This window comes from Paroedura picta, chromosome 10 (genome assembly GCF_049243985.1).
Source record: "Paroedura picta isolate Pp20150507F chromosome 10, Ppicta_v3.0, whole genome shotgun sequence".
Taxonomy (NCBI): domain Eukaryota; kingdom Metazoa; phylum Chordata; class Lepidosauria; order Squamata; family Gekkonidae; genus Paroedura; species Paroedura picta.
The window spans coordinates 41646412-41659868 of NC_135378.1; the positions used below are offsets into that span (position 1 = coordinate 41646412).

The 13457-nt window shown below is 42.9% G+C and overlaps 1 protein-coding gene across 2 annotated transcripts in view; it reads left to right on the plus strand.

Annotated features, from left to right (window-relative positions):
• The window catches only part of GLRA3 (glycine receptor alpha 3), a 79428-nt gene that overhangs the window by 20492 nt on the left and 45479 nt on the right, over positions 1–13457 (plus strand). Inside the window, exons 2-3 of one of the 2 annotated variants that reach the window (XM_077302442.1) lie at positions 2156–2283; positions 11180–11247. In XM_077302442.1, coding sequence (XP_077158557.1) covers positions 2156–2283; positions 11180–11247 — 196 coding nt within the window. The remainder of the gene's footprint in view (positions 1–2155; positions 2284–11179; positions 11248–13457) is intronic. The other variant, XM_077302443.1, reaches the window with a different exon arrangement.

Consider the following 13457-nt stretch of genomic DNA (forward strand, 5'->3'; position numbering starts at 1 on the left):
AGTTTGGGGAACAAGCAAAAATGTGCAGAGCAGGAGAAAGAGTAAAAGTAGAGATGGCTGCAGTGTGCAATTGCAGTAGGGTTACCTGCTCCAGCTGGGGGCAGGTCATGTCCAGCTTTTGTAGTCAACTGCTACTCAGCTGACCAATAGGAAGAAATGCCCAGAGAATGATCCTTGTCATGGTGCTTTAGCTTTGGGTGTGACCTGAAAATCATCAGTCTGGTTGATGCTCTAGCATTCATCCAAAACTCTTTGGTTAAATCATTGGGTAAATGCTAGAGTGTTGCGCCCAGCACAATCATGTTAATTCTAGGTCACGCCAGAGGCCCTTTAATTTTACCTATGACACTAAAGTGGAAAACCTCACCTCCTCTGTCTTCTGCTGGTTGCTAGGCTGCACCTGGCAATCCTAAATTGCAGGGACTAACTGGTATCCTGGACTACTGAAATATCTCTGCTTGGCTCCAGCAGGTCATGCCATTGCTTTAGATTTCAGTATCCAAAGCCACAGTCCTATGCTGATTTACTTGGAAATAAATCCTAGTGAGTATAATGGGGTACTTCTAAATGAACTTGTATTGAAGTGGACTGCAAGTCTAATTTGTTTATACCAGCAGCAAAGCCCCTGCTGTAAGGTAAAGGTAAAGGTAAAGGTATCCCCTGTGCAAGCACCGAGTCACGTCTGACCCTTGGGGTGACGCCCTCCAGCGTTTTCATGGCAGACTCAATACGGGGTGGTTTGCCAGTGCCTTCCCCAGTCATTACCGTTTACCCCCCAGCAAGCTGGGTACTCATTTTACCGACCTCGGAAGGATGGAAGGCTGAGTCAACCTTGAGCCGGCTGCTGGGATTGAACTCCCAGCCTCATGGGCAAAGCTTTCAGACGGCTGCCTTACCACTCTGCGCCACAAGAGGCTCTTAGCCCCTGCTGTATCATTCAGTAAAACAGCCTGTATCCAAGCTTCTCCCTCCTTCCTGTTTCCCAGATTACATCTTCCACCAGGTTTGGTTGTCTCCCAGATTAAATCTTCCACCAGGAATAGCCACTACTATTCACAATAATTTTCACCAATTGTTGTTCAGTATTTGCTTTATGAAGGTATTGTGTATGTCCAGAGGCATCTGAAGAAGTGTTGGTTTTATACCCCACTTTTCTCTACCAAAGGAGTCTCAAAGCAGCTTACAATCACCTCCTTTCCTCTCCCCACAACAGTAAGGTAAGTGGGGCTGAGAGAGCTCAAACCAAACTGCTCTGTGAAAACAGCTGTGACAAGCCCAAGGTCACCCAGCTAGTTGCAAGTGGAGGAGCAGGGAATCAAACCAGATTAGAAGCCAACACTCTTAACCACTACACCACGCTGGCTCTGGTTTGAATAAGATTATCAGGCTACCCTCTATGGCAGGAGCCCTCCAATAGGCAACCTTTGTAGTTTGCTGCTTCTCAAAGCTGCAGAGGAATTCTTCTATGGCATAAAGTCACTTTCAGTTGTTCTAGGAATTGCTGGAAATTCTATGATCTTATGATAGAACAAGGTTCAAAGCTCGATCAACAGAACGGGCTTTGAAAGGCCCCCCCTCTTGCCACAGCCGCCCAGCACACCCGGCGACCCAGCAAGGTGGCAAGTGTGCTGGGTGGGCATGGGGAAGCCATCCCCAGCCCCCTCCTCACCAGCAAGTCTGTGGCTTCCCTGGGGCCCGCCAAGAACACCTGTCGCCTCTGTGAGGCCCCATGGAAGCCCCCCATAGGGAAGCACCACCCCCCCGACTGGCTAGAACTCTGTCCTGGTGGGCCCTCACCCGGCTGGCTAGAACTCTGGCCTATCCGGGTGAGGGCCCAATTGGAAGGCGCGAAGCCTGGATCGTTCCCTCACCTGGGCCAGACCGGCCCACTCTCTGCCCCCCAGGCCCTTAACCAAATATGATACCACTCACCGAGTGGTTCCAGATTTTTAGTGATTCCTAAAGCAACTTGATATTATTTTTTTTCCAAGTTATGTCATGATATACACAAAGTCATGTAACCTCTCTGCCCCCCACCCAACAAGCTCCAGCTGGTTGCCGCAGCTTGGCAATTCTAGGTCTGAGACTCCAAAATGTTGACTAAAGTGGTAAGAATTTACATGTGATTACAAGTATTGGTTTTCTTTGCTTTTAGCTTGGTGGCCACGAAGGAAACAGACAGCGCAAGATCTCGTAGCATGCCTATGTCCCCGTCAGATTTCCTAGATAAACTAATGGGAAGAATGTCGGGCTATGATGCAAGGATCAGACCAAACTTCAAAGGTAACTTCTGCTCCCACATCTTGATTTGACTATAATGTTTTCACATGTACAAAGAGAAGCATAATGTCAAAATATTTTGCAGGCAAGAAACTACATTTTGTGAATGTGTTTGAGACTTTGATGTTTCACACTTCTGCAAAAACCTGCTCTGTTTGCTGAAGCTTTTTAGAAAAGTTGTCATCCCATTGCTTAATTAGAGTGGTGCATTCTTGTAACATTTTGAGTGACGGAAGCAAAGTAGATTCTAAATGACTACAAGTGAAGCATAAAACGTTCACAGTGAGGGCTTATTTGAAAAACTGGTGTTCTTGTGTCTAAAACTGTAATGTTTGTGAACCAAAATAATGAATACTAAAGAATGTTGTGTCTTTCCTGTGCAGAGGAGTTTGGTGATGTGCCTGTGACAAAGCACAGCAGCATTACTGAAATCCAGGCCAAACAGACCGTCCCCAATGTCTTGTTTTTCCGGCTTGTATAACTTCAGACAGCCACATCTCAGCAAAGGGTTCTGGCAGTGCAATCGTACACAAAGTTACTTCAGTCTAAGCTCATTCAAGTCAATAGGCTGCAGTAACTCTCCATAACAAACTTCTTAAAGTCAACCAAGAGTCTTTGTGGTGTTTGAAATACTGAGAAAATCATTGCAGCACAAGCTTGAACTGCTAGCACGTTGTGGCACCACTTTGGGTTGTAGTTCAGAGGCAACTAAAGCCATGGTTTGGAAACAGTATGAATACAGAAGTTCAGGCTTGCTCCCATAATCCCTCCTTGCCTTTCTCCTCTCCCTCATTCAACACATACTAATTAATTATTTCTGGGTTGGGGGCAAACACCATTTGTTTTTATATCTAAACCAGCAAAGTATGGTTTGCACTAGCTCTTTTTGGTCTGGTTTGGAATTCTGGTTTAAATAAAAGTGCAAACTGGCTTCCGGAGACTTTTAGGTCTAAATCCAAAGTTGATTTTAGACAGTAAAACCCAAGTTGTAGATGTAAGGAGCTATGTTCTCAAGTTACTGTAATAAAAAAAACACCTTTATTTTAGAAGACATTAAAAATCTCAAGGCATTAAAAACCAAAAGGACTATAGTTCTAACTGGATAAAAAAGTTTATTCAGTGAATATTTTTCTGTGCTGCTTCTCAAAGATGAAATACCAAACATTATCCCCAAAACATATATTGTTCTAAGAGTCCTTTAGATTAATTGTTACTGGTAATCTAGACTTTGGTGATCCAAGTAAATATGCAATTGATATAGTCATTAGGGAGAAATCTGATATGAGAGAGAGAGAAAAGAAATGTTCAGGTATTCAAAAGTGTATACTTAACAGGGTGCAATCCAGATACTAAGCATTCATGTACATATTTGGCTGTTTATACCCGACTTTTCTATCCAATAGTGGAAGCTCAGTGCTTATAGCTGCCATTTTATCCTGACAACTATGGTGGGTTAGACTGAGAGTGTACAGTTTGCTCAAGTCACCCAGAAAGCTTCCAGGGCAGAACAGTTAAGCAAACCTGTGCCTCCAAGATCCTAGTTTCCCCAGATCCTTTCCCATGCTGTCACTCCATTTCCCACAACATTACCCTATTCACACATAAAGGAGGAGTTGTAGGATATGAGGCACATGAGTGAGAACCAGCACCCTCCATCCCACCTTAGGTAATTGTCACCCTAGGAACTATTCTCCCAGTCTAACTCCCAAGACAGTCCATGTAATGCAGTGATTAACATGTCAGACTAAGACCTGAGAAGCCAGGGTTCAAATCCTCATAGAAAAGAATTACTGGGCCAGTAACTCTCTTTCTTATCCTAATCTATATCTTGGAATGTTGGGAGGATAAAGCAAAAGAAAGAACTTGGGGTGAACAACTGAGCCTTGCATGACTTGGAAATAAATGCATACTGCAATAGGAGGGTGAGTTAAAGTGTCCTCATTAATGTTTCTATTTTAATATTAAAATGAGATTCCATTAGTCCATCCCTTATGTGAAAATGAAATATCTGGATGCTTCTGCCAGTGTATATATTTTGTCTGTCAAAGCAACTAATACTAAACCAGTGGTTCTCAAAGGTTTGAGGAGGGACCCTATTCTGCTTCTCAGGATTGCCTTGTAATATAAGACCTGCTCCCCCAACATAGAATGCATGGCTCTCAAATCAGTTAATACCAAAGAAGTTAATATTATTCATGTTTAGTATCTTTAGATCCAGTTCAAAACTTCTCTGAGCAATAGGTTTTTTTCAGGATCATTTTGCGTATCATGCAGATGTCAATGCAAATTTGCCATCATGCTTTCTAGGACTTTCTCTCTGAGATCACTATATTCTTGGGGGTCTCAGAGCAAGCCAAGTAGGTGGAGATTTTGTACTGTACATCTCCCTGTCTTGAAAGTCTTTCCCCAGGCTGGCCATACCTTTCTGCTGAAGCCTGCCTCCCATTGCATATCCTTTGATGCCTATTTGTTTGATTAAGCCATCTGGTATGACTACTACTCCCTTCAGGTAACTGTGGTCTGGCATACACACAAAATGGCTGCTACATGAAAATGTCTTTAAATCATTCCCCATAGTGCCATTATTCCCCATAGTTCCCCATAGTACAGAGATTTGTATTTTCCCCCATGGCACTACCAGTCTCAAAACCCAAATTTTTGCAGTGATGTGGACTAAATTGGTCTATCTGCATGACCTTTGGCGAACCAATGCATCCAAACAGATGATATCATGTTTCCCTATGGGCAACTGGCCTATGTGCTCTTAGAGTACTAATAGGTTTTGTTTAACTCAGAAAAAAGAAATAGGTCGATATCTAGCAAAACTTGCACAATTATGTATGCGTTTCTAATATTACTTTTCCTGACTTTGTTCCTTTACTATCTAATGGTTCCCTTCTCTCACTGCTTTGTTGCTTAAACTGTTTTCATTTAATTACCGTAGTTATTCCCATTAGTATGTAAACTTCAGTCTTAAGTAAAGTTACACTTCAAGGAAGAAAACTAAGCAAATAATGTTATAGCCTAGATACACTATATACCCCACACAAATATATGTAAAGATAATTTGATTGTGTATATCTCAGGATAAAAATTTATTTCAGGATAAAATTTTCTTGGGTAGACATTCCAATTTTGGGACAGTTTCCCGATAATTACTATTTTCCAAGATGGCAGCCATGGTTATTTCAACATTTAAAATTCATATAGGATGCATATCTTGGTGTCAGAATATATGTTTTGTGGCAAATAAAGTCAAATACACTATTATATTCATCATAGGGATAGCCATTTTTCCTGTAACTCCCATTTTCCAAGATGGTGGGCCTTATTTCACATTCCTGTTTGGTGTCAAACTATATACTATGGGGATTAATAAAATTGAATTGAATCAGCAAGTAATGAGATTGGTCATTTCCCCCAAATTCTTATTCTTATTATCACGTTACTGGGAGCTTTCTTTCATATTGCTGAGATGCAAAAAAGACAAAAACTGATATGTTTTCTTTCTCAAATGTGGATTTAATAAATCTTCACAATTACAGTTTTAAGCCACAACTGCATGGTTTAAGAGATTCAGGCCTGTATATAGAGAAAATATACCTAGGTTTTCCAGATGGAATTTGGATATCTCCTGAAATTACAACTGCTATCCAGATAAGAAAGATCAGTTTCCCTGAGGCTGATTCCGCAGAAAAGGCCGGGAAAGAGCTCACATGAAAGCGGGGCTAATCCCTGTTTCCACATGGCAATGGGCTGGCCACTTCCTGGGTCTGCTGTGGATTGGGCCGTCGTTTGCCCCACTAGAAGGGGCCATTTACCAGAATATACCGGTTGCAGCTCGGAGCAGTGCCGCCAGTACAGAATCAGCCTGAGAGAAAAATGGCTGCTTTGGAGTATGGGATCTATACTATTCTTGGATTCCACAATAAGAAATTGTTTTCAATGATAAGTGGCATAACAGACTTTAAAAATTTAACAATAATTTATTTATTTGAAAAAATGGATCTAAAAATCAGAATTATTTCATTGTCGTCTAATATAGAAATAAGCACCTCAATTAAAAAAAAATGATTGAAAATCCACTCCAGGAATTTCATTGTTATATGAAAATGCTCTGCCTGTGTGAACAATAAAACAAACATACATGGTCAGGGCCAAGTGAGAAATTTTTTTTAATCTATGTACAGCTGGCTTCAAGTTAATTATATTCCCCTCCCCTTGGAGGAGTTTAAAACTGAATAAACTGGGTCAGAGGGGACTGGAAAAACTCAAACAAAAAGTTGCCCTTTTGGTGTGAGTCCAAAATCATATTGATTAGATCTACAAGCATCCTGAGATGGGAGACCAGGATTTACTCTAGAGTTCTGCCCAAATCCTTGAGTGTTGCCCTGATGTCATGTCAGCAATATGTCACTTCAGTATTCACAGGAAGTAGTGCTTTGCCATCATCCTGGTGCCACTTTCCCTGGTTCCCATGTCCCCTTCCACCCTAGCCTAAAATATCTTAGGATAGGGGAAAGTAACCAAACCAGAGGTTTTGGGCTGTCAGACATAAGTATTGGGGAAGGAGCTTTCTCAGTGCTGCTGCTGAACTCATGCTAGACAGAGTAGGGGAATAGCTTTCATTAACATTTCTCAGTAGAGTTTTGATGTGCAGGAAATGACAAGCAAAGAATGGCTTCAGGCAGAATTCTATCCACATGCAGCTCCAAAATAGAGACAATTACGCCCTCTGAGGCCATTTTGCCTCAGGACAAGATGACAGGGGAAAGGCAGGAGGCCCTCTTCTCACAGTGCCATCGCCCAGAGCAAAATCAGTCCCCCGCCCCCTTAAAAAAAGAAAAATATTATCCACAGCTGCTGTGTGATTGCAGGCAAAGTGAATCAGATTGAGGTAACCCAGTCCCACCTGATTAGCACCCACATTGTATTGTTTGACCTTTAAGGCAGTGGTCCCCAACCCCCGGTCCGGGGACCGGGACCGGTCCGTAGATCAGTCGGTACCAGGCCGCTGCTCCTCCTCACCCTCCTCCCTGGCTGCTGTCTCAGGGGCTGCCCTGCCACTCTGCCACCGGTTCACCTTTGGTGCTTTCCAGCGGCCGCCATGGCTGGGGCTCCCCCTTGGCGTGGCACTGCACAACTGCTGCTGGCAGCAGCCCCCAGTGGGCAGCGGGAAATCAGGGACACCGGCAGGAAAGCATGTGGAGCAGGGGCTCAGCTGGTGGTGGTGACGTCCCTCAGCAAGACTACCCCCCCCCCCGGGCCTCAGTAAAATTGTCAAGCGTTGACCCGTCCCCGGTGATAAAAAGGTTGGGGGCCACTGCTTTAAGGTGTCCACATTATTTGGGTAAACAGCTGCAATCCAGATTTTAAATAGTGAATAAAACTTTAGTCTAATCTAGCATTGGTGCCAGTGTCTTGCTTGTGGGGTGAGGGACCAAAGTTCTGATCTAAATGTCCAGCATCATACTTAGTTGTTCCCACTGAAACAGGCTGTGAAGGCTTTTCCTTCCAGACAGTAGAATTATTTCCCCCATATTCCCTCAGTTATTTATAGTCAAGAACATTGTTTTCTTACTATTGGCTTCCACGTGATAAAGCAGAAAAAGCAGCAGCAACAATTGATTTGCTTATCCTTTATGACAGACTCACTCATTATGAATTTGCTTTAAAAGCTTCTGTTTTTTTAGCCTAGGGCAAAATGGTGGCAACGCACCCTTATAATCACCCAGTGGTACCATTGCGTTATTCATTCAGACATAATCTAATGTTTCCTAATGGCTGTTCATGAGGTTGTTTTCCTCCTCATGCAGTAATTCTCACATATTTTACCAGGATGCACTATGATTTCATTCTCCTAGACTTCAAACAGTTTGAAAATGGCCGTATATTAAAATTATACTTTAAGTACAATAAAACTCTTGAATTGTATCCAAAGAATTGTAAGTCAAGTTTTGCTAGGAGAACAGCTCTTTCTGTCTTCCCCCTGTCTTTTGCATCTTTCATCCTCTCCAAAAAGGTGTCTTTGAGGTTTGGGGGACTATCAGAAACAATTTGGGATGTAGCACAGAGAACCCTTTCATGAGGAGAAGTGATTTTCACTCACACCAGAGCTATTTTGGATGCTTTTCCCCTTTCTTACAACTGTGATATGACATTATTTGTTTTTGCCCAGAGCTAGTTGGATCTGCAGTTAGGAAGGTGACTTGTTGAAGGCCAGATCCAGTGAGTTCATAGAAGACTAGGACACAGAAGTCTGTCACTTGCTCTTAAACTCATTGCTCCTGGATCTGTATTTGTTTTCTGAATAAGTTAAATAGTTCAATTATCTCACAAAAGATACAACAGGCAGGGACTCAAATGACAAAAAGAGAAACCATGATGTCACGTTAACATCATATAACTATGCTGTAGCTTTCACTGGACAATATTGTCATCCTACAATGATTCTGCAAATGCAGGAGAAAGCCCTTTACAATCTTAGTTGAACCAAACACCAATGGAAGGAAAGGCCCAGGTTTGATACATACTGCAGAACAAGGTACTAGAACAAGGTGTCCATATGTTGACGTCTTGGTATGGCCAGTAGTTGACATCCAAGGTGTCCATATGTTGACGTCCTAGTGATCCAGAGAAGACTGCAGAGAATTAACTTGGCTTTTATTAGATAAGGCTATGTTTGCAGCATAGGAGCAGCATAGCAAGAAACAAACAATGGTAATCCATTGAAATGAATGATCTTAGACTGAAATATTTTTGCATAGGATTACAATGTAAGGGCAATAAAATGGCAAAGTGCAGGGTTCAAGCAGAGGATGGGAAATCTGAAATATATGAACAACAGTCTATCATATAAAGACAGGGAGGTCAAGAAAAAGAATGATACCCACGGTTAACCAGGAACAATGGCAGGACACATCTATTTGCATGCTTTTAATTGACTTTGAACCAGAATTGTCCCTTGTTTATTTATTTTATCTATTTATAATGTGATTTATTGACTGCCACTCCTGACCAGGCTGGCTCATGGAGGCTTACAATCAAAATAAAAATTACAATAATCCTTATCAAAAACCCAATTTAATGATGACCAGCCATTGTGATAAGCCAGTGTGGTTTAATGCAGTGGTCCCCAACCTTTCTGAGGCTGGGGTCCGGCAGGGCAACTGCCCCGCCCGCACATCACGCATGCACGCATGCGCAAAAGAGCCACGCATGTGCGATTTCAGCCACGCAGGCGCAGTGTGCGCAGCGCAGCCCTGATTCCCTCTCCCCACCCTCCTGCAGTAAGAAGCTTTCCGGGCCACAAGCTTGCGGCCTGGGAAGCTTTTTACTGCGGGGGGTGGGGAGAGGGAGCCGCGGCCCGGCGCCATGGCCTTCACGGCCCGGCACCGGTCCACGGCCCACAGGTTGGGGACCACTGGTTTAATGGATAGCCTGGATTTGATTCCCTATTCCTCTCACAAGAACTTGCCAGATAACTGGTATGGATCTAGGGCCAAGGTTTCCTCCAAGAATGCTAGGAGCTGATCTGCTGCAGCCCATCCAACTGCCTTCCCCAGAAACACAAGATGCAAGACTGGGCAGTAGTTGGGGGGGGGGTTTCCAAGGATTCAGTGATAGTTTTTTCAGTAGAAGATGCACCACTGCCTCCTTAAGCCCTTCAGGGAACTCTGCATATGTTATGGAGAGGTTCACAATCTCCCTCAAGGGGCCTCCTATCCGCTGGTCGCCTGATTTGAGCAACCAAGATGGACAGGGATGTATGGGGCAAGTAGTCACTCTCAGTGATCTCAGCAACTTGTCTGCTTTGGTTAATGAGAGTTACAGCATTCCTTTATCCTTCTACCACCTCTTCAGTAGAGCAGTGAGTACAACTAGAGCTGAGGGAGAACAGCACAAGGGGAACAATTTGTGAAACACACTTCCTGCCAATAGCAAATCTCATTTTTACTGATCTTTCAGGGAACATGCAAAAAAAAAAAAAAAGGAAGGAAGTAAGGAAGGGAAACGTTCACCTTCTTTAAAGCAGCAATAGCCCTGTTAGAAGAGGCCATCCTTACATTTCTCTTGGCAAATATGTTGCTGAGCAGATTAATGTTTTTCAGCAAAAGACAATTCAGGAGAGAGCATAGCTCTTTAGGAGAAACTTCATTCCTTCTCAAGCTGAAATGGTACCTTTCACTGTGAAGAATGAACCTTACACAAACATTCTGCACAGCTCCCATGGAAGCAGAAAGTGTTCTGTCTTTCAGGACTTGAACCTACCTGTTAACTGGCATTCATCTTCAAAACCAGCAGCATTAAGGTGGAATATTTTTCAAATGCACTTGAAAGAAACTGAAGCATGTTTTGGAAGGAAGCTTCTTTTTTTATAGCACCTTTCTAAATGTTATGAGATAAGGCAGAAAATACATCTAGACCATCTTTGACAGATACCTGAGGGAGTGTGTCCTTTTTATTTCAAGTTGACAATGCTTGTCTAACTTGTCAAGGGCAGTAAAATATGATTTGATTTAACTAAAAGAATACCTGTTGAAATCATGTCACTTTTAGTCATTGTGCTCAAAGGCTGCAGCGTATATTGTTTTGCTGAGAGAGACAAGCACACTACCTATTATTAAAGCATATACTTAGCCCAAGGTGTACTGATCTTTTATTCAGATATTACAACTTCCTGTTAAACATCTAGCAACTTGGAAAAACAGTTGATGTAAGAGAATTTCAATTATAAACCAATGAAATCATTAACCCAATATAGCAATATTTCTCAAAAAACAAAACACAACATGGACCTCTGTTTTATTTTTCTTTAATCTAATATATTTGGATAGCAGCTCAAACTTTTCTTTGGCATGTGCCATAATTATTAGATCATTTTTTCCATTTTTTTCAGGACCTCCAGTTAACGTCACATGCAACATTTTTATAAACAGTTTTGGATCCATTGCAGAAACAACCATGGTAAGATATTTTCTAAACATTTCCGTTTCAATTTATTTAGGCAGCAATCCTATGTGCGCATATTCAACAGGGAGTAAACTCCACTGAACTGAGACCATATAAATACACAGACTGGGCTACAGGTGAACCAAAGGTCAGGCAGATTCTAGGAAACAGGTAATTCATTTTGGATTAATCACCATATTCAGGAGCCAAACATGCCCCTCCATGTATTCACAAAAGTCCTGCATTAAATGCATTGCTCTTTCCAATCAGTGAACATTACAACTCCTGTAATCCATGTCCCTTTGCCAGATATGGAGACTGCCTTGCAATTTGAGAACTATAACTCTGAAATTTATATCATACAATTCAAGTCCTAAATTCAAAATGTGGTGTTGAGTCCTGCAAGGTTGGGTGGTGATGGCAGCAGTGGTAGAGGTTTCATTGCTAAAGAAAAAGAATGTATCGCCTACAATCAGGCCAATTTTGTTGTTGCCCCTATCCCACCTCTCCCCTAACTCCTCAGATGAACAAAGAAAGGCCTCTCTTATTATGCCAAACCCTAGAAAGAACCATTGGAGAGATTTCACTAAGAGGGATGCAAGTTTATGCTCTTTTCCTGAGTTCAGAAAGACTGAATGGGGTCACTGAGCACTTTATATAGCCAACTGGGAAGGCTCAGAGGCAATCATGTATAGCTGGCGTTAAGTGAGAGGGAGTTACTTTGTGCCAGGCTTTGGGAAAGTTTATAAGCACCAAGGCCATTCCTGCACTGGGAATTCACCTTGCCTTACCACTTGTCCATTGATGGGGCAAATTCCTGGTTCTGCATGATATCAGTGGCGAGTCAGACTTGTCTCAGGCATGGCTTGACTCAGACCCTCCTTTGTCCCATAGCAAGGGAATACAGATATATCTGCATTCCCTTTTTTCCCCTAGGTGGCAACCTGGCCTTGGTCAGGGCAGGCTATGACTATGGTGTCCCAGAAGGGATGAAAAATGCCCTGGCCAGTTCCGCAGTGCTGTGCTGAGTTGCTAAGCCCCCTGGGGCATTTTTTTCTCATTTAGGAATGTGGTATTACTACCACGCTCCTAAACAGGAAAAAAACAGCCCCAGTGGACTCGCCCCCTATGCAGCAGAGCACTCCTGTCCCAGCTGCCTCATCTGGAGGCAGAAATCCAGGGTGGATGGGATACTCTGCTGCAAATGGTCCCCCAAAGGGACACAGGAAGCAGTGGACAAACTGCCCCATCTCAAACATCTGGTGGCAGTCCACATGGTACCGCTGGTGCAGAAAAGGTCCAAGAGAGACTTTCTGATATACCAAAAAGCTTAATGCAAAGTAAAAAAAACAAACAAACATGGTCTTCCTGGTCCTTTTGAAACTCTGGAAAGAAGCAATTAAATTCACTGATCTCAGGGCTGGCTGTACAAACAATTAGAAGCAGCAAGAAGTAAGAAAATGACTCCTTACCACAGACATCTACAGATGCTACAGATCACAAGAGAGAAGAGGCTTGCATCAAATAACACACCTCCCCTTCTTACAGGCTTTCTGTAAAGTATAGAGGACACAGAAGGTTGCATTACCTCACCTCACAGGACCAGTGCCATATGTGAGTAATTGGCGACAACAAGAGACCTTGCCCCACATCCAGGGATACTATATTCTCTGATGTAATAAATAAAATAAACTCAGACCTGAAGAACCAAGGTTAGTCCAATCTCATCAGCTCTCAGAAGCAAAGCAGGACTGGCCCTGGCCAGTATTTGGATGGGGGGACTCCAAGGAATGCCAGAGTCATGATATGGAGGCCTGGAATGGCTACCCACCTCTGAATGTTTCTTGCCTTCAAAACCCTATGGGAGCACCATAAGACATGTGTGACTTGATGGGAGCAAGAACAACTCCTCTGTTACCAGGCTGCCCCATTCATTTCAATGGAAAGGGAAATGACATGTGCATAGAGCTAATCCTTCCATTGAAGTAAATGGTGAGATAAATACATGGAGATTTCATCACAGTTGCTGCAGACGTTTGTGGAGGATGGGGTGCTTGAGTGAGACAGAAATATGTTTTGTCATATGGAGAAAGTCCTAGGGAAAGGGGAGAGGGGAGAGATATGTGCAGAAGTGATATATTCTGATAACCCCAACTTCATGGTTTCTGAAGCTCAGCAGATCACTGACACATTTTGAAATTTTTTAATACCCACTGGAGAGCCAG